At 37.7% G+C, this 22,601-nt stretch overlaps 1 protein-coding gene across 3 annotated transcripts in view; it reads right to left on the bottom strand.

Moving 5' to 3' along the window:
* The window catches only part of tenm3 (teneurin transmembrane protein 3), a 452,242-nt gene that overhangs the window by 110,617 nt on the left and 319,024 nt on the right, over nt 1-22,601 (bottom strand). For all 3 annotated transcript variants that reach the window (XM_036574879.1, XM_036574878.1, XM_036574880.1), the window contains 4 exons: nt 21,706-21,807; nt 20,861-21,055; nt 17,014-17,214; nt 8,917-9,102 (listed from right to left, as the gene is read on the bottom strand). In XM_036574879.1, coding sequence (XP_036430772.1) covers nt 8,917-9,102; nt 17,014-17,214; nt 20,861-21,055; nt 21,706-21,807 — 684 coding nt within the window. The remainder of the gene's footprint in view (nt 1-8,916; nt 9,103-17,013; nt 17,215-20,860; nt 21,056-21,705; nt 21,808-22,601) is intronic.

Below are 22,601 nucleotides of genomic sequence, written 5' to 3' on the forward strand. Positions count from 1 at the left end.
TTTTGAAATGTTAAGCATTTTAAATTGTTTTACTGCTATGACTTATAAGCAGCTTTATCCACCAGTATTATGTAAATTCTGGAAATGGAAATGCATCAGCTCTCAATGAATTTTGGGGAAATTCTTCTGCAGAAGTTGACACTTGTGTTTGCTCCAAGGGGTCATCTAACATCCTTCACTTGAGGTAAAACAGTAGAACAGCGATGTACTTTGGTCCACATTCAGCTGCTGTATTGATCTATGGTGCTCACTAGAAATTACAAGTGCCCTAAAATCACTTTGGAATTCTGTTTTTTATGATTCGGATGCTCAGAGAAAATAGCAGACATACCTAATAGTGCCATAAAATGCAAATAGGGATCCATTTTGGTCACAGCCAAAAATCTTACTGCTATGCTGAGAACTAGTTGAGAACCATGTTGTGACTACTAAATGTACTATAATATTTACTATGTTGTAACTACTAAATGTAATGTTACTAAATTTCCATACAAAAACAGAAAATGGACACATTAGTTAACATCTATAAGATAATAACTGACCTGTAACCCATTTGGTCAGATAAGGAGGAGTTTGACAGCAGGACTACAGTTTCCAGTTTAAATTCCAAACCTGTCATTGCCCCTAAGCAAGCTTTTTAGTCACCAGCTGAAACAACTAAACAACCAAACAAACCAGAAACAGCCAGAAATGAACAAAATACAATTTAGCAAACAAGATGGGCTGTGACATGCTTTACAGATTGGCTGGAACAAAATCATTTCCAAGTTAATCTGGAAAATACTGGAAAAGCTGAGCTGAACCTGATATTGTGTCAGCTTCATGGCTCTACCTGTAATATTTACTGTAGTATTTACTAGTAGGCACATACTAGTTTACAAGTATACAGTTATTAGGGCTTCTTATATTTTTCTTTATTTTGCAGAACAGTATAAATGCAATAGAACATGCAAGGTTGTGTGTTATAATGAATAACATCAGAGTTGTTAAATTTAATATCATGGATATTACTTGTGATAACATATAACATTGTAGTAGAGTGTGGTATATGTGTCACATGCGTGTGTGTAGAAGCAGTACATGTGTGTAACAATAGTGTGTATATTGTGATAGTGTATGTAGGGGTGAAAAAAGCTGTGTATGACATTGGTGTGATCATAATGTGTGTATAGCACAGATGTGTATATAAGCAGAGAATGTGTGCAAAAGGGGTGTGTGTACTGTAGTAATAGTGTATGTAGTGTTTAAGTGCATACTGTGTATGTAGTGAGTTATGTTATGTAGTGTATGTGATGGCGTCTGTGTATCAATAGAGTGTCTTCATTTTTTCACAGTAAGAGAGAATACAAATACAGTATGAAGTAGAACACATTCACACTGCATGATGTGATATTGTTAGCTTTTAGCCGTTAGCTGATGTTCTTCCTGTGGTGTAGTGGCTTTTTGAGTAGTTTGAACACAATAGCCTGCTTTTAGATGCTCATCTTCGTGATGCATTTGTAAGAACTGCACTCTTTTCTCTGTCAGCAGCAACCACATTACACAAAGACTTACACACACATACACAAACACACACACACACACTTACACACGTACTCACACACCTGCTCCAAGGCCAACCACTCACTAATTACAGCAAAAAATTATACTCTTTCACACTCACAGTCTTCAGGGACACAGAGAAAGAGAGAGAGAGAGAGAGAGAGAGAGAGAGAGAGAGAGAGAGAGAGAGAGAGAGAGAAACAGAGAGAGAGGAATAATGCTTCATTATTTGTACTCAGATTTAAACAACCCTGATTAAAGTGACATTAATCTGGAAACAATTATACCACACTCAACTCGTTTCAATCACCAACACCACACGACAGGGCAAGAGACAGAGAGAGAGAGAGAGAGAAAGAGAGAGAGAGACAGTGAATACTGTTCATATTACACTATATAATTACTCTGTACAACCACATGTTGACAACATACCTGTCCCAGGGTTTTAATCAAATCTGCCTGATACTGCTGCTAATCGAACACATACACAGACACACACACACGCATAGGCACACAGGTAGGATATGTGTGATTTAGGCTTTAATATGAAATAGACTTTAATATTTGAAGTGACAGAATGGTTTATTTTTGCACTGCAGCCATAAAGCTAATGTAACTAGGAAATAATGGAAACATATACTCTAAAATCATCACACACCTGCCTCAAACCATGTCGAGTTGTTAAGTAACCTTAAACACACCTGCTCATGTGTTTTTTGAGTGAGAGACACTGAGATCTGTAAACATGAACACAAGTTTTTTATAGATCAATATGTCATACAGTGTCAGACAACATATAAGTAAATCTATTTGAGACTACTTAACAACTCAAACTCAATTTAAGGCAAGTGTGTGATGATTTAGGGGACTTGTACACATTTTTTAAAGAGCAAGGTATCTTTTATATATATTGTTTTCACTGTGGGATGCATTTCTTCTCCTGTATGTGCTCCAGAGGACCTAAGCTGAAAAAAGTTACTCAAAGCAGCCAAGTAACCTACATGTTGTACACTAGTACCCTGTTTGATTTCACAGACCAAAATTAGCATGACATACAGAAAAAGCAGCTTTTTAGTTTAGCTTGTTGCTAACGTTTGCTAGTTAATAGTAGACGACTTTGTAATAGGGCAGAGCATTCTGCCTACACATCAAAGTGACAACCAGCTAGCAAAGTTGGTTGACAGTGATCACACTATTACAGCTTAGCAACAGTAAGATGCACAGCCACAAGCAGCGTTTAAGAAACAACAGCAGCACCTTCTGTTTTTTAGCCTTCAGAAAAAAAATAATATAAACCCACTGGTAGGCTTGCAGTTACCACAGGTATGGTATAAGCTTCCATTACTTGTTAGCTACCCTAGCCCTGTAGCTCCAGTTTAAAATTAAAGCAGCAAACTTTCGACAGCAAACGTGTCTTGGTCGTATTGGGGTAAAGGGGTAACTTTTTGTAGCTGAACTATCAATTCAACCACACAACTTTTTCTGACCAGCCCTGCCGATCTAATCACAACAGCACTCGTTGCTCTAATGATGGTCAAAGTGTCAAATCTTGCTAAATAGCCTTCAAGCAAGGAAGATTTCACACACACATACAACGACACACACACACACACATACACACACACTTTTACACCCAGAAGCTCATATTTTTTCTCCTAGCGAGATCTTTATCTCTGAAAGGCCAATTCATCAATTAATGATTGGGCGGTGGGAAATTATAGCTTTTTTTAATAGCTTTTGACTGTTGGGGCTGTTTCGGCCTGAGATGTATAATTCAGATGCAATTTGAAGACGGAGGATTCAGACTGTCAGAAACCGTGTGTGTGTGTGTCTGTGTGTGTGTGTGTGTGTGTGTGTGTGTGTGTGTGTGTGTGTGTACTTTTCGTGTCAGATTTCAGCTTTTTCCTTTCAGCTTAATGGCAAACTGCATGTACGTGTGAACATACATGTCAGAACATGTCAAATCTGCCTACATGAATTAGGCAGCATGTGTCTATTGAGTATATGAGTGCATATGTGTATGTGTGTGCGGTATTGACAATGTGTTGTTTCGTGCCACAGTAAATCTGGATCAGTGTCTGTACTTTTAACAGTTTAAGAACCAAGCTGCCAAGCACTTTACGTGTGCGTTTGTGTGCATGCCGCATTTTCATATACATATGCCTACGGACAAGAGCATGTCTTAATAAAGAAAAACAGGTTCTTCAAACTGTGCAAACACTGCAAGATGTATTTATACACATTAGCACTCAAATGTGTGGCATCTTTTACCAAATTAATCGTTTTTGTTATTCTACTAATAACTCATATAGTGTGGATGTAAATATTACAAACTATTGAATAGACTATATACAGTATTTTTGATAACAAGAAGTTAAATTAAATAATAAATAACGTACTTTAATCAACTACTTACATGATTTTTTTATTTGCTTTGAATGTTGATCACTTTCGTAGATATTCTGGACATTAATTTTATTCTAAATTACTTTTTTGTAATTACTTTCTACGATATTATACATTTAACATTTCTTCTTTTTATCAACTGCTTCCTAGTGTCCTACTGATTATCTGAAACCTGTGACGTTGCACAACACTAGCATATTATAATCATTTTATACAATTACATAAATAAAATCGGTTTCATACTGTTGAAAACATTGATTTCAAACTTTTGAACGCTAGTGTACACGTGTATCAGTGGTCACCCAATTCTGCTATTACAATGCAGACAATTACAGTTTGGCTCATACATGTCAAAAGTGTCATAAGTGTTAGTTAATACTAAGTTAACACTTGCGCACATGAACATTTCTTTTTCTAGAATAAACAGACTGAAGCTTATAAAAGAGATTTAATCTGTCTTATCTGTATTGTATATTTGTATGTTTTAGCTTTACTGTGACTCTTTCAGCAAAGAGCCCTAGCACAGCTGCCACCACTGTTTTCCATTTTTAGCCACTGATTGGAACCTGATCAGACTACCACTCGTATTCACAGCCAATGACACACCTAGGAATGACTTTTTCTCAAGAAATCTGGTTACGCCCATTGTAAATTAAAACATGACTGGTTGATTCCACTGTCCTTTCCGAATTCTGTTAGTGGTTAACGTGTGAGGTCTTCAGTCCAGCTCCTGAAGTCCTAAGCAATGGGATAGCTGACTTTATCTAGATGCTGTCAACAGGAGTTTAAATACCACAAGGCATTATGGTTCTATTAAATCAAAATGAACAAAAAATTACAACATACAGCATTACATAAATTTTTAGTTCTCAATTATTTTCAGCGCTTGAAGACCCCGAGGGTTCCTCACTGATATGTGTGCGTGCGTGTGTTAGTCCACTCACACCTCTCAGTACTGATATGTTTATGATAAATGAACAGTGTGTGAAAGCTATAAGCCTAATGAAACTCACACATCTTCATCTAAAAATCTAACCTAATGTTACAGGACAATGCCCCCTAAACAGATGTACATTTTATACAGGACCTGCAGCCTCTCAGTCTTGTTGTGTAACAATCATTCAAATAAATGAATAAATAAATGCATACATACATACATACTTCTATAGAAACCTCCAAAAGCCCAAAAGCCTTGCTTACTTAAGTCTGGACTATTCAGACTACGTTCTGTTGAGGCTCGATCCATCTTGAATTTTCTTTGAAATTTCTCTATTTGGACACTTCTACAGACTGATATTCACTGGAATGAATATCATATCATATCAATATTACTCAATAAACCTTCACATTAAAATGCCTCTTAGATTACCAAAAATACACTCAATCAAGTGTGTCCAAATTTTTAGCAAACTTCTTGCCATACTGACTCTAAGACTATTTTTGCTCTATAACTCTGAATCTGTCAATTTTGTATGTATTTGTAATGTAAACTCTACTTCACACAAACTGGAATTCATTTATCATTTCCAATTCATGTAAATCAATGATAAATAAATATTTTAATTTGTAATTCCCAGAGTTTCCTTCAGGGATGAACATGGTCTGTCTGTCTGTCTATCTATCCATCCATTCATCCATCCATCCATTTGCTCAGTCACTGAGGTCGGTGAAAGCGTGTTGAATTTTGACTTTGTGTTGATACTTTTAAAGGGAGTGTGAGAAACGACTAAATCACCATCAAAACATCAGGTCATTTCATTTCAGACAAGCATCAGTAATGCAGAGTGGAGAACAGAGAGTGGCCATAAATAGGGAGTCACACTTACAATAGAGTGTGCAAATGCCTAACTCTCCATGTGTGTCTGCATCAAAACATTATAAGCTGCTGGAGCAAAACACACAGATGGGCGTGTTCAATTCTAGGAGAAAGGGAAGTGCCTGTGGCTTCTACTGCTTATTGTTGGGGCTGTGTCTGATGTAAAATTGGAATAAGATTGCAAGCTTCTGCCCAAAAAACAAATCTCACTCCGACCCTGATAAGAACCTGCTGTTTGTGTTTTTTCCATTTTTTCATATCCGTCTGAGAGAAAGTATAGGTCTTTTCACGTTTGCTTTCTTCTATGCTCTAACCTATGTTGTCTTTTTGTTGTGTCAGCTGTATTGTCCCACAGTTGTGTGCCTTTTGGTGTTTTATCGGTATTGTTTCCCCTGAGGTGAGAACAACCTCACCTTACCCCTAGGGTCTCCGCTGACCCCAGACCCCCTTCCCCTTCTTCCCCAACCTTTTGATTGTCACCTACTTCCCCTCCCTCTTTGCTTCCTCCCCAGACCCCTAGTATCTCTACGTAAACCTTGTCAGACCATGTATTCATCAGACTGGACTGCTGACCAGACTAGACTAGAATGGACAGGTGACCAGACTGGACTGGTGACACACTGATGACCAAGCTGTGCCCGTGCATGATTGTCTGCATGCACATGAATAAGACTAGACTCCTGATACTGCTGATTGACTGTTGATCGACCACACTGTACCCATATTCTGTATGTGGAAATAAACTCCAGTCAACGCCGAAGGTCCAGTCTCCTGACTCTTCCTGCCGAATTTCTAACATGTCTGACCTCATTTGTTTATGACATACACCACCGTTCACCGTTCAAATGTTTAATCACCGTTTTCAATAATGTAAAACTAATTTGCAGATAAATGTAAAAAAATGATTCTAATATGAAGCTGGTACTCTACAGTGTTCAAATAATACAAGACTCAAAAGGGGAACCCTTATAACATCAAGAATGAACAAATAAAGTTAATATCCAGAATGAAGAAATAAAGAAACTTGATTCTTTATCCCAATCAACATTGGGAAAGAGGTTCTAATAAAATTAATATTTAGAATGAATTTCTAAAAAAAGTACTATCCAGAAAGATTCAGGATTTATGTTCTAAATTTATGTTTTAAATCCAAAATAAAAATGCTACAGCTGTCTAAATATGGAAATTTGTGAAGCCGTTCAAAAAACAAACAAACAAACAAAAAAACATACAGCAAATTTGCAGACATGCGCAGGTATATTCTAGATGCTAGTTATGGTCTGTGTGTGTGTGCGTGTGTCACAGAGTTTAATAAAAAGGATGATGATGCAAGTGTGTGGCAGTGTGGGGGAGACAGTGGACAAACTGTGAGGAGGCTAATGAGTGTGTGTGTGTGAGAGGACAGGGAAGGTCATACACACAGAGACACATACACACACACACACACACACACACACACACACACACACACACACACACCCCAAGCTCCTTACATCAGCCTGACATAGATGATGTATTAGGTACCATAATTCTTATTCTCTATTTCTCTCTCTCTCAGGCATACAAGTAAAAAAAAACCCTTAACACTGCACACAGACACACATACCATCACACGTCAGGTACTAAAAGACAGAGTAGAGGTGTAACCTTGGCCCAAAGTCACTTTCCCAATCTATAAAGCTTTACTCGGCCCAAAAATTTGGAGCTGTATAGACAAATCCAGAATGCACTAATATTAGCCAGTTCAAGTTATAACAATATATAGTTGTACATGTATAGTAGTATATGTTATAGTAAATGATATATTAATTTACTGTACAAAAATCAGAGAATACCCTTTCATTTATTTTTTCTTTAACATTAACATCAAATGTTCCTAAAACATTAACAAAAACGTGAAAAAAAGTGCAAGTTATTCATTTTTCAGCATTGACAAAGTAAACATATAGTAAACATATATTTAACAGTGTTCTATATATACAGTGATATTTGTATATAGGAAAGATGAGACACGTAAATTTGGTGTCTGAAGGCCATTCATTAGACATCAAAAGCTAAATATGTATAAGATTAAATCACTTAACCTTTCTTTTGACCCAAAAAAACTATTGCAAACTATTAAGTTAAGGGAGTTATTGAGCTCTAAAATGTGAAAATGTCCTTCACTGTAAATGTCCTTCAATAAAAGTGTTTTTCCATGTAGAAATGCACCCTAAAATAATGAATGAATGTACATTATTCATGCTACTGTCAGCAACAGAATACAACAGGATATAACAGGATATACAGCTGGGTGGACAACTCTTTAAGTTGCACTATTACACTGTAGTTAATGTTTTATTACACTGCGCACACACACACACACACACACACACACACACACACACACACACACACACACACACACATGCACACACACACAATTATGGATTATGAATTATATTATTTAATTGTAAGATTTGTGATGATTTTAAGCAAAACAACATTTTTTGTACTTTTTTTCTAAAACGTTTTTTTTATTAATGTTTTGTTTGTAATACCTGATACCTAATACCATTTTAAACCTGATTTTTCGGTTTTGTGTTTTTTGTGATCATTTATGTGTAATTGTTCCTCAGGACTGACTGACGCTTTTGAGCTGCTGATTTCTTTCAGCTGTAAAAGCTCATGGCTGGAGCAGAAATGCCAGCTTTGACACTCCACAAAGGTCAGTGCATTTAGTATGAGAGGGGACAGTAAAGGGCCAGCACTCAGATAGCACTCTATTCTTCCACAAGCAGATAGAGAGATGGAGAAAAGAGGAAGAAAGAGAAGAAGGAGAAGACACAGAGAATGAGGTCAAAAATTCATTATAGACTGTTCTGAAGCCCACTGATTCTGAAGCTAAAGCCTCTTCTTTGATCGCTGATGTGAAATGTGTGTGTCTAGACATAACAGTAAAGTACTACATATATTGTATATGTACGTACAGTACTTGTGGTTTGTGAGTGCATGCTTTTATATATATATATATATATATATATATATATGTATATGTGTGTGTGTGTATGTGTGTGTGTGTGTGTGTGTGTATGCACACATATGTATGAATATGTACATGTGAGAGTGCATATGTATATAAATGTATATATATTTGTATATGGGTGTCATACCGACTGTGCAGTGTTCTCCGGTCCAGCCCTGATGACACTCACACTTGCCATCCTTGCAGTTTCCATGTTCAGTGCAGCGGGGATGACAGGCTTTCACATCACACACTGACCCCGTCCAGCCCTCTTCACAGCGACAGCTTCCGCCCATACAAACACCATGAGAGCCGCAGTCTACTGCACACACCTCTACTCACATACACACACACAAAAGTGAGATATTTAGGTCGTATTCTCAGATCAATAATGAATGAAACATTCATGCATAACATTTTGTACAGCGTCAGGATGTGGAGTCATGTGTATATCCCACTGGTATTATATATGTAGGTACCTTTATGTAATAAGAAAATGCTCCAGATGTATTATATAAGGTATATCATATAGGTAAGCATCTATATGAAACTCCAATATAATAATATCTGTCATATATATACACTATATGGACAAAAGTATTGGGGCACTTACACGTTACACATACAGGAGTTTTTATGGCATCCCATTCTAAATCCATAGGCATTAATATGGAGTTGGTTTGCACTATAACAGCCTCCACTCTTTTCTACAAGATTGTGGAGCGTGTCTGTCGGAATTTTTGCCCATTCATCCAGAAGAGCATTTGTGAGGTCAGACACTGATGTTAGACGAGAGGGCCTGGTTCGCAATCTCTGTTTTAATTCATTACAAAGGGGTGGGGTTTAGGTCGGGGCTCTGTGTGGGCCAGTCAAGTTCTTCCACACTAGTCTCACCCAGCCATGCCTTTATGAACCTTGCTTCGTGCACTGTGGTCATGCTGGAACAGAAAAGGGCCTTCGCAAACTGTTCCCACAAAGTTGGAAGCAGACAATTGTCCAAAATGTTCTGGTATGCTGAAGCACTAAGATTTCCCTTTGTTGGAACTAAGCGACCTAGGCCAAGCCCTGAAAAATAGCCCCGTATCATTATCTCTCCTCCACCAAACTTTACAGCTGGCATAATGAAGCTCCCAGCGCACAGTTTTTGTGCTGATGTTAATATCAGAGGAGGTTTGGAACTGCAGTTATTGAGTCAGCAGAGCGTTTGTGACTTTTATGCACAAATCCACCTCAGCACTCAGTGACCCTGCTCTGTAACTTTACGTGGTCTGCCACTTCATTGCTGAGTTGCTGTGGTTCCTGAATGCTTCCACTTTTCAATAATACCACTCACAGTTGATTGTGGAATATCTAGGAGGAGAAAACTTTGACTTGTTGCAACGGTGGCATGCTGTTACAGTACCATGCTTTTATACACCTGTGGCAATGGGACTGAATGAAACACCCAAATTCAATGATTAAGAGGTGTGTCCCAATACTTTTGTCCATATAATGCAAGTACTTATATGTATGTGTTTCATATGTATTACATAAATGTAGGTATCTATGCTTAATAGTATGTCTCATATGTATTATTTACAGTACTTGGCAAAAGTCAGAGACCACCCTTCATTTATTTAATTTCCAGTCAAAATGGACAAGGTCAGCTGCATTATACATGTACACATACATACATAAGTGCCTACACATAATAATAACATGTCTGATTTTTAATCTAATTTTTATATAAAACACATGTAAGAACCTATATGCAATAATAATGTGGCCCACATATATTATATATGTGTAAGTATCTATATGTAATAAGAATTTTATTATTAACCTAAACCTAATTTTAACCCCAGGAATAAAAAGGAAATTGTTTAGTCATTTTAACTGAAATAAAATGAAACACAGAGCCTTTAAATCATTAAATAAATGTAACATTTCATATGGTCAAAAAAATAAAGTCTGTTCTATGTCTGTAACAAATGAACACAGCACACACACACACAAGAGGCAAAAGCTTACATTCCTCAAAGTCATCATGTCTCCTATCAGCTCAGAGAAAGACAGAGAGAGAGAGAGGGAGGAAGAGAGAGAGAGACAGAGAGACAGAGAGAGAGAGAGAGAAATAGAGAGAGAGAGAGACAGAGAGAGAGAGAGACTATGACAAAATCAGGAAAAAAAGAGAACATGCTGGTCTCCCGCTGTGTGTAGGCTGACTTAGAATAGACTGAGGTTAGTCTGGATACACTCTTCACACACTCCATTACACTGACAGCTCTGACCCCAGACTGTGTGTGGTGGTGTGCAGAAGAAGGTGGGGCGGCTGGCTGAGGTGTGTATGACCGTGTGTGCTTGAGCCAATGTGTGTGTGTGTTTGTGTGTGTGTGTGAGATCACAGTTTGTGGACAAATATGTGAACTGACATGCTGAACTTTCTGAACAGTGTATGTAGACAGACCTCCCTCAACTTCAATCAATCAACCTTTATTTTATATCGGAGAACATTGAGGGTGACCCTCATGTACAATGTTGCCGAGTTGATACAGAGCAAGGGATTGATAATGTGTAAGAACATATAAAATAATAAAAGTAAATTTAATAAATAAAAAAGACTCAAATCAGATAAGTTAAAAAAAAATGTGAAACATTGATAATAAAAATACATAAAAATACAATAAAAATATAACACAATAATTAAAACATAGCTAAAATGTAAAGGTTAATAAAATCAAATCAAAATAAAATAAGAGGAGAATAAGATAAAAAAGTAAACAAAAAATGCATTAAAATGACAAAAATAATAATAAAATAATCATAATTAAAATAAGAATATGAATAATAATAAATAAACTAACAAATAAATAATAAAATGATGAAAATAACATAAAAATGCTAAAAAATCAGGTAAAACAATTACAGGCAGAGTGGAGGTGGTTAGAGAGTAAAAGTTTAAAATGACCGACTGACACCAGCAAGCTGAGCTTTAGTGTTTCCTAGTTTTCCTAGTGTTTCCTAATTTTCCCAGTTGAAGAAGAGTGAGACCAACTGTATCAAATGCTTTTGATAAATCAATAAAAAATGGCAGCACAATGCTTCTTCCTGTCTATGGCCATATAGAGATCATTTAAAACCAGTGTGGTAGCAGAGGATGGTGCTGTGTCTTTCTCTAAAGCCAGATTGATAATTAAACAGGACAGAATTTTCGTGTAGAAATGATTTAAGTTGACTATTTACTAGAAGTTCTAAAGTTTTAGCTAAACAGGACAATTTTGAGATTGGTCTGTAGTTATTTACATCTGCCGCCTCACCTCCTTTATGCAGTGGAGTTACATGAGCTATTTTCCTGGGAATTCTGCATGATAAAATAGGGAGATTAAAAACATATGTTATGTATTCTAAAATAATTGGGGCTGCTAGATGCAGGAAGTAAGGGTCCAGCCCATCTTCACCAGTAGTTTTTCATGGATTAATAGTAGAAAGAGATTTATCTACTATGACTGGAGAGAAGGGCTGGAGTGTCCATGAGACCATGGGTCTGGGTAGCAGTAGAGTTGTTGTCAGTTTTACCTAACTGCAGATTTGAGTCAGTATTTTCAAAAATGTGACAAGCTGCAGCAAAATGTGTGTTAAAAGCTCTACAGATTTCCTTCTGATGAGATATCAGCTGATCATCAACTATAACGTTGGTTGGAAGGGTAGAGGAATTGTTGATGATGATTTTACGGTTTTCGAAAAGTTTTGAGTGCTTGTACAGCTGGTAATCAGGCCGAGATAATAATCTTATTTGGCTTTTCTAACTGCACAGGTATCTATTTCGTAGTTGTCTGAACGTAAGCCAGTGGTCTCTCTCCCCCATGTGTCTGGCAGTGGACCAGGTTTTATTTCAGGCTTTAAACAATGAGGAAACTTCACTAGTGAACCAGGGACTTGATCTGTCTCTTATCCTTTGCTTTTTGTGGGGGCCATGTTTGTTTACCACCGTTAGAAATGATTTGCTAAAGTGGTTTAGTGCCAAGTCAACATCTGGAATTTTTAGTGTAAGGTGGATTTCACTCATTGCTAAGTCAGATAGAAAAGCTTGTTCATTAAATGTTTAAAATTTCTTCTAACCACGATCCGAGAGCCTGTTTTGTTCTTGTAACTGTTTCTAATGCATCCAATCAGGCAGTGGTCACTAATGCCAAGGTCAAAGACTGCTGAGGCAGTAATTCTGTCCATTTTATTGGATAGAATTAAGTCTAGCAGGGTAGATTTGGTGGGATCCTTCATATTTGGGCATGTTGATTCCATGACTAATTGTGAGAGGGTAAGATTTCCACATATTTCCTTTAAGCAATGCATTAGAAAGCCAGTTAAGATTAAAATCCCCTAGGACCAGCATTTCAGAAGTGGTATATTGTGATAAAAGAGCGGCTATTTCATCAAGTGCAGAAGACGGAGCAGAGGGAGGCCTGTATATCCCAGCTAAGAGTTATTTTTCCCAAGGGACACTTTCAGAACTATGAACTTGAAGTGTTTTTTATTTGGAGACTGCATTTAATAAGGTGGCTTGTATAGTTACTCTTACATAAATAGCAACTCCGCCTCCTCTTGATTCTCTGTCTGTTCTATAAAGGTTAAAATCATTTAAGGCCACATCTTCATCACTTACAGATTGTCTAAGCCAAGTCTCTGTTAGTATTAAAATATCTGGATCAGATTGTGCAGTCAGGACTTTAAGTTGATCCATTTTATCCTCCTGAAGTAGGCTTCTCATGTTAAGATGAATTATGCCTAAACCTTTTCTGTTTTTAAAACTCTCAAGATCTGTTATAGCATTTACTGCAGGGTTTTCTTGTGAGTGTAAAGTAATTGGAGTTGCAGACTGTCTGGATTAATAAAACGATTAAAATTTTTCGCTTCTTTGTTATTTCTTTTTGATGAAGAGCTGGTCCTGGGTCTTCTACCCAAAACTACAGAAATACTTGAATACTTGAGTTTGAGGTATGTAACAGTCATCTGGAGTTAAAAACAGAGTAAAATATATTGTGGCCTAAAATTTGTGAACCCAGCCTATTGGGATGAATCCCATCAACTCTGTAAAAAGAAGGGCGGTTCCAGAAGAGGTTAAATTCTCAATAAAAGTTAAGTCTTTGCAGAGGCAGGTTTTTTGGAGCCAGGTGTGAAGGTTTAAAATGTGGCTAAAACGTCCTGAACCTGTTCCCAGTGACGGAATTGGTCCAGAGATAAAAAACAGATTTACCACAGTCTTGTACAGAAGACAGCAGGCTTGTGAAGTCCTTTTCCAGCAGTTCTGTGTTCTGATTTCTGATATCGTTACATCCCACGTGTTACTATCTTCTACACTGAGTCGTATTTCTTTAGGAGACTGGGGAGCTGCTGTGTAATGTCAGAGACTTTTGCACCAGAGACAGAGTGAACTTTGACTGTGTGGTGCTTGATGTTTCTGATGATTGAGTCACCTACTATGAGTGTGGAAGGAAGAGGGTAGCGGGAGTAACTTCTGGAGTAAACGAGAGAAAACAAACCAAACTCTGCTTCTATCACCACATACATGAACCATGTAGTCTACACAAAATCTGGATTTTAGCTGGCCATGTTTTCTCATACGGTGGTGGGAAATACTTGCATAATTGTACTTCTTTGCTATACTTCAGTATTGTTCTGGAAAATCAGCACTTTTTTGGAATACTTGTACCTTTTATCTTTCCACAAGAAGTAAAATGTTCAGTAACTGTTCAAGTAAATCAAGTTACTTTATTTAAACAGTACAATTACAGAGGGTTTCTATTATGATAACAATCTCTGTGTTACACAATTGTTAACCAGACAGAGCCAGTTTAAATAGGAAAAAAGAAGGATTTGGTGTTTTGACAAATTTTGAGCTGGTTTGTTATTACCTTGGCAGGTTTACACAATAATTATTAATAGCTGCAGCTGAATTTTAAAAAGGCCTAACTTTTTCCCACATCCAATTAGTTATCACAACTTTGACTGACATGCATTTTAGTCACTCTTGTTGAGACGTTGACAGCAGCTACAAAACATGGCAGAAGGCAGCAAGTATCAGTAAAATGACTGAAAAAAATGATAATCTACCTTTATGCTATCTATAGAATAGCATAACAGTGATTTCAAACAGACGACAGAAGGTGTTGCAGCTGATTAATGGACAGAGCCTTTACAGCAATGAGAAGCTGCTCAACTCACTCTATATTTCTTAAAGGTGTGACACATAAAGGTTTATTCTCTTGTACACAGCTGATGGAAACTTACTCACATTATGTTTTTGCAACATTTCAGTTATTCACTCAAACTTAATTTGACAGCTGGCTGTAAACCTGGCTTCTCTCTATCTCTCTTTCTCTCTTTTTTAAAGATGATGGTGGTTTGAGCTGAAAAGAGTGAATAAGACTCAATGAAGGAGCAGAGATACAGAAGGAATGAATGGAAGGAAATAAAGGGAAAATTCCCCAGCAGCCCTGGGCCAGGTGTGTGTCAGCTGGGGGTCTGTTTCCCCGCAGAGCGTGAGGTGTGTGTGTGTGTGTGCTGAGGTGATTGGCTGTGTTCAGAGAGCAGAATAAGAAAGACTGAAGTTCACCGTCTCTGAAATTCTTTGGAGTGAAAGAATGATGGAGAGAAAGAGAATAAAAGAGGAGAGAAAGTAAAACAGACCCTTTCTGTCTGCCCTCTATCTCTGTCTCTTCTCTCTGTTTTTTCTTTCTTGTCTCTCTTGTTTTCTCTTTTCTCACTCTCCTCTCTCTCTGCATTATCTTTCTTGCCTCTCTCATTATTCCTATGTTTTTCTGGATTTCTCCTCTCTCTCTCTTTTTTCTTTCTTGTCCTGCATTTTTTCATTCCCTCCTCTCTCTTTCACAAGTTCTTTTTCTTCTGTCTTTCTCTTCTCTGTTTGTTTGTCACTGTCTCTGCTCCCCTTGCCTATCTTTCTTTCTTTCTTTCTTTCTTTCTGTCTTTCTTTCTTTTTTTCAGCCTCTTCTCTATCTATTCATTCCTTCTCTCTCTCTCTCTCAGTCAATTGGTGATACAGGAGTTTTATTACAGCATTACAGCAGAGATAATTAATACAGGAACAGAAACTGCGGTCAACAGAGACATGAGAGAGAGAGGGGGGGGGTATGAGGCAGAAGGAAAAAAGAGAAAGAGGAAAGGAGACAGAGAGTATAGAGGGAAAGAAAGTGAGAGAGAGGAGTTGAAGAAAGACAGAAGAGGATTAGAGAAAGAGAGGTGTGATAGAGAGAGAGTTAGCTATAGGAGGGCTCTGGGGTGAAATAGAGTTTTCATTAGGCTCTGTTAGATGCTGGGAGAATGATGTCCCATAACTAACAGGCAGCCATGGGTGAGCCTTAAAACAGCAGGAGCCCAATACTGCTCTTATTACTGCCATTACACACACTCTCAGACTACACACACACACACACACACAGGCTCATGAAGTGCAATAGAAGACATTCACTGGCCACTTTATCAGAAACCCCTACTTTCTACCTTGTACACTGAGTTTCTGACCAGAGAGCTTTTCTTGCCTCGATATTTTTGGTCCATGGAATGCTCAACCAAGCAGTGACAATGTCGATGTCACTGCCATGCTGAGAATGATCTGCCTTCAAATACTATCGGGACAGCAGTCTTGTGGTCAGAAAATGACCAATGATGAACGATGATAAACTGTGCAGCAACAGATGAACTACAGTCTATATTTGACAACACTATGCTACTGTTCAAATGTTTGTAATCGTCATATTAATAACTTTCATGTACACTGTGAAAACTACAAACTATAAACCATAAGCTATTTTAGCTGTTTTATTCAATATTTGGAAATTTTGACAATGTTTGGAAAGAATAATACATTATCAAATGATAAATAATGCAGTAATTTTCTGTTTATGGTCATTTCTGGTCAAGATATCTGCCTTGATTACTTTTCAAATCCATGGCATCCTGGACATTCATTTCATTCTAATTTCATTCTGGATATTACATTTCATAATAAAATTAATATATATTTATCTGCAACAAACTTGGTTTTATATCACTGAAAATTGTGACTCCAAACCTTTAAAGATGTGTAGTTGTTTCTAAGTAGCCAGTGAGTGGAAGAACAAGGTAGGTGTTTCTAATAAAGTGGCCAGTAAGTGGAAGAACAAGGTAGGAGTTTCTAAAAAAGTGCCCAGTGAGTGTAAACGAAGGACGAGAAAGTAATAGATAACAGAGAAAAGGAAAAACAGAACATTACCAACTGAACAGTCTGGTCCAGTCCAGTTTGCATCACAGCTGCAGGTGGCACTTTCAGGCTGAAAGGTGCCATGGCCTGAACACTGGTCTGGACACATGGTCTTCAACACCTCACAGCTGGAGCCTGACCAGCCCGGATTACAATGGCATTCTCCATGGATACACACTCCATGAGACGAACATGATGGGTCCAGACAGTCCACTAGAGAGAGAGAGGGAGACAGAGAGAGAGAAAACAACATAGAAAGTGTGTATTTGAGTTTGACATGAGTCAACATTTTTAACAATTTAATTGTAACTGTAACAGTAATTATACATAACTGAACTGTGATTAGCATCTCATTTTTAAGACAAAATTCTTATTTTCTTATATTCTTATTTTCCTTTAATCTTCCACCGAAATAATGACTTTTACGTGCTCCTAAAACATCTTTGGATTTTTTGTTTACATCCCTGTGCACGAGCAGGCAGAGACAAATAATGTTAACCAGTAATATCATGTTTCTCCTCCCCCTCCCACCACTATCTATCATCAAAAGGACCGAGTTTCATCCAGAAATTTGGCACAGTTTGTAAGGAAAATGTGTTATGATTTGCCAGTTGTGCTGACTTTAATATGTAAGAGCTGAATATTTACTGACCCAGTCCTGTCACACTTCAGCACATGTACAGTGAACTGCAGCCTTCTAATTCAATGAGTTTGAACCTTACAGATAGATTCTCTCTCTCTCTCTGTTCCAGTTCCACCACACATGCACACTCTAGAAGTGTATGAGTGAATGGGAGATGTACATTTGTCTGTGCTGCTGACCCCAGTACACTGTCACAGTGGAGGGAACATTAATTGCAACAACAGTTCACGTCCTTTAGTTTAATGCCTTAAAGTCTCAGAGTCTGTGTATCACTCTCAGAACAACTTAGTATGTACTGAATAATTCCTAATAGTTACAAAACAATAGTAGTTATTAAACACTTAATTGTAGTTATTGGAATCATTAATAGTAGTTGATGAATAATTCATTGTATTTAATGAAGGATTCCCAGTAGTTGATTAATAAATGGTAGTACTTACTGAATTATTCATAGCACTTATCTTTCATCAAAACGTAATGACCTTTACCTGCCTCTAAAACATCTTCTGATTTTTTGATTATATCCCCATGCACCAGCAGGCGGAAACAAATAATAGCAATAATATATAAAAATAATAGCATCTGTCATAAGAGAATGCTTAGCTAGCTAGCTCATAGTAGTCACTGAATAATTCATAGTAAATAATTAAATAATTTGTAGTATATACCTAATAATCCATTCTGAATAATTCATAGTAGTTACTGAAAAATTCCCAGTACTTACAGGAATAACTCATAGTAAATACGGAATACTTGGTAGCAGTTAAGTGATTTGTAGTGGATACTGAATAACTCACAGGAAAAGAAGGCATAGTAGATACTAAATAATCCATAGCACTACTGAATAATAAGCCTTAATGTCAATAACAGAAAATAAAGTCTAAGGATTAAGGATTTCATTCATCATTAAGGGAATATGGGACTACACCATCTACTTAAGTCTATCTTCCTCAAAAACAGAGACAGGTCTGTGCGTGTGTGCACATGTATATGTGTGTGTGTGTGTGTGTGTGTGTGTGTGTGTGTGTGTGTGTGTGTGCGCGTGTGGGCGTGTGCTTGAGTGTGTGTGTGTGTGTGAATGTTTGCAGACCCAGGAGAAGCCCGAGGCTGGGTAAGCTGTAATTCCAGCATGTGTGTGGGGTTGATGAGACTTAATCAGGTCCACTGACCGTGTGCTATTTCATCATGGACAGAAAATACAATTCACTTTCATTTAATTACATTAGTCCCCTCTTATCATATTGTGTGTGTATGTTGTTACAACACATGCACATACACAAACACACGTACGGGAATATATAAAAAAGAAAAACAAAGAAAAAAAATACAAATATAGATCTACATGAGATCAGTCAGTCAGTTATGTTAAGTGTTAAGCTAATTCTGATAATCAAATATAATTATATTGGTATAATAACATTACACTACTTTTTTCAAAATAGAAATTTGTGTGACTTTTTACTGTGCTTATGTTCATTTGCATTTATTCTAATGACATATGGTGTTTTTTTAAACCACTAAAGACACATTTATTGCCAACGGTTGATCTATATGCATAAAAACTCTAAATGGATACATATGAACTGTCGGTCAGCTATCTAAGGCTCTTACAGATGTAAAATAATTCACATTTAATTGTATTAGCTTCCACTTCTCTTTCAGTGTGTGTGTGTGTGTGTGTGATTCAGAGAGCAACAAGCACAAAACACCCTGCAGCTTACACATGAAATGCTGGTTAGTTTTGCTAGTATAAGAGCTAAGAATGAAGCTAGTTCTGCTGATTGGAATGCATTTAATTACATTAGCCTCCCATTCTCTTTCTGTGTGTGTGCCTGGTGTGTGTGTGTGTATTGTTCAGAGAGCAACAAACATAAAAGCCCTGCAAATGTAGCTACACGTGATCTGTCGGTCAGCTATGCTAATGTACAAGCTATGTGTGAAGCTACATGAGGTAAAATCAATTCTGATTCAGCCCTTTTTCCTTGTGTTCTGGAGGCCACTGATGGAGGCTGCTGTATCAATGAGGGACATCAACGCAATTATGTGCTCTGTGAAGTGGAGAACAGCAATTGTTTCTGCAATAGTCAACTATTAACTCGTGGCTAATGATTATTGCAGGGACAGGGAGAGATCAAAGCAGTGCAAAAAGAGAGAGAGAGGAAGAATGAAAGAGAGAGAAAAGACCTTTGATGGCTACAGATGCAACTTAGAGTCCTCATTAAGTAGAGAGAGTGGAAAAGCATCGTAGCAAAGATCACACTTCTCCCTCTCTCTCTATGTCTCTCTTTTAGAGTGATTGTCTGACCATCTCCTCACAGATAGAGGCAGAAAGCTTTTCAACAAGAGCCTTCTTTCTGTGAGAAAAATCAATGGCTCCTCTGACCCAACGGTAATCAGGGAGCGTGTTTATGACACACCATCTTTGATGGCGTAATGAAATAGGGCTTTAATGGAGATGCAGCAGATGACAGACGCTTTTACACAAAAGCTTCCGATGGGTGCTGTCGGCCCCTGTCTTAAAATCTGCCCATAAGAAGTGCTTGATAAAGATTACAGCTTGTAATGATTAAGATCTTGACATGAAAGTGTCAAGCTGGAGGACTAAACCTTGCACCACTTTAAGGTAGTAGAGCTAGTTCTATTTATCAGTCATTTACCGCACATATACACACACTATACTTGGTTATAGTTGTGTGTGTGTGTGTGTGTGTATATATATATATATATATATATATATATATATATATATATATATATATACACACACACACACACACATGTACTGTACACTTAGAAACCAACAATGACGTGGTGGTGTGTGCAGTTCTGTTACAAGTGTGTCAGACACAGCAGTGTTACTGGTGTTTTTACACATCAGTGTCACTGCTTGGTTGAGAGTGGTCCACTATCCAAAATATCCAACCAAGAACAGCACTGATGAAGGGCTACAGGTAGAGTAACACTAAATGTGCATCAACATATATGCAACATTCTCTTACACCAGCTACATGGAGCTACAACAGCAGGGTTTCTCTTAAAGTGGCCGCTAAGTGTATAACTCACCAGATCATTATCAAACCTTTCCTGAGTTGAATGAGGAGTGTTAACACACAATAAATTGTGAGAAAGGCTGTGCCCCTCTAAAACTGAGGCTTCAATTAGCAAAAACTTAACTGAACTGATTAGGCAGAATTGATGATGTAAGTGCTTCCTTACACTCCTCACAGTTGTCCCCCTTGTAGCCTGTGTTGCAGGCACAGGTGCCCATGATGCAGATGCCATGGCCTCCGCAGTGAATGTCGATGCACTGGTTGTTGGGGACATCACACTCTGTCCCCTTCCAGCCACTGTAGCACAGACAGCGCCCCCTGGAGTACTGACCATTACCACTGCACAGTACAGGGCACGCAGCTACGAAGAGACAAAGAATGGTTTTCAGACAGTGTAGTTTGGCAAGTCAAAAGTCAATACAGTCTCACTAAACATTTTGGTTATGCATAGTTGAAGGCTATACAATCTATTATGATAATTAAACAAAAATGCTTTTTGTCTCAGTAACCTCTAGATTCTTCTGAAACTGCAATGTTGCAATTGCAATTTAAGTGTTTAAGTGAACAAACAAAATCTTTCAGAAAATGATCTTAATTGCTAATTTGCTTAATTTGCTTAAAAGGTAAACAGATTTAATTCCAAGTAATTTAGGATCATATCTACTGGTCCATTCTTCTTGAAATGTTGACACTATATAAAGGACAGTTGGTGTTTTTAAATGAAAACTGAAAAAAATGACAGCAATTTTAAGTAGTTGTGTATTTTTAATGTAAATCAGAAACAATGGCTGTGATTTGAGATTTGACACAGATCAGACAATCAGAGAAATGATGCTAATTGTTTCTTCCTGTCTGTAATAAGAGGCAATCTGAGACAGTAAAGCAGACAAAGCAGAACACTTGGTCAGGCAGCTGCACGCCATCTAATAACAATCTGAAACTAATTATAGAATCTGACATCAGATGTCTGCTTCCTCACAGACACAACTGTGTGTGTGTGTGTGTGATTACCCCGTGAACAGTCAGGCCCAAGAAACCCTGGGAAACAATGACACGTTCCTGAGCGACAGTCTCCGTTACCATGGCAATTGTGTGGACACTCTGTGAGGGACTCTGGTAGAAAAACAGAGAGAGAGAGAGAGAGAGAGAGAGAGAGACATAAAGAAGAGACATAGAAATAGAGATAAAAGACAAAGAGAGAACAAAGAAACGGAGAGGAAGAGAAACGAAGAGAGGGTTGTAGAAAATGTGAAAGAAAAAGAAAAAACGTGGGGGAGAGAGAGAGAGAGACAGAGAGAGAGAGAGAGAGAGAGAGAGAGAGAGAGAGAGAGAGTGTTGTTAATAAAGAAGGCAGTTTGTTCAAATGAAGAACATTCAGAGAGAGAGAGAGTCTGTGTGTGTGTGTTCAGTCTTTAATTAAAGGGGCAGCAGCTGCTTGATGAAGCTGAAGCTACAGTGCCCACTCTGCCTTAATGAACCAATCACAGAGCCATTACAACCAATTACACACACACACACACACACAAACAAATACGCTCACAAAAGGAGACAAGAACTTTTCAAGGATTTTGCTGTAGTTGAATACCACAATATGTACTACCATTATTCTATACAAGCACACAACTACAAAGTACAGAAACGTTTTGGGGTCAACTGGTAAAGACACCTAATTTCTGATTCATTAAAACCAAGCATAAATAAATAGACAGTTCAAAGGTCAACTTTAACAAGTTATGCACGTAGACATTCTCTCTGCAACTAGCTGCTGTCACATACACTATGTCTCTAAAAGTTTGTAGACATCCAGAGTTTCTTCTGGAATCAAGGGTATTCACATTGAATTTGCCCCCCTTAGCTGAAATAATGGCCTCTACTCTTCTGAGAAGGCTTTACACTAGATGTAGGAA

Source organism: Colossoma macropomum, unplaced genomic scaffold (genome assembly GCF_904425465.1).
Source record: "Colossoma macropomum unplaced genomic scaffold, Colossoma_macropomum, whole genome shotgun sequence".
NCBI lineage: Eukaryota > Metazoa > Chordata > Actinopteri > Characiformes > Serrasalmidae > Colossoma > Colossoma macropomum.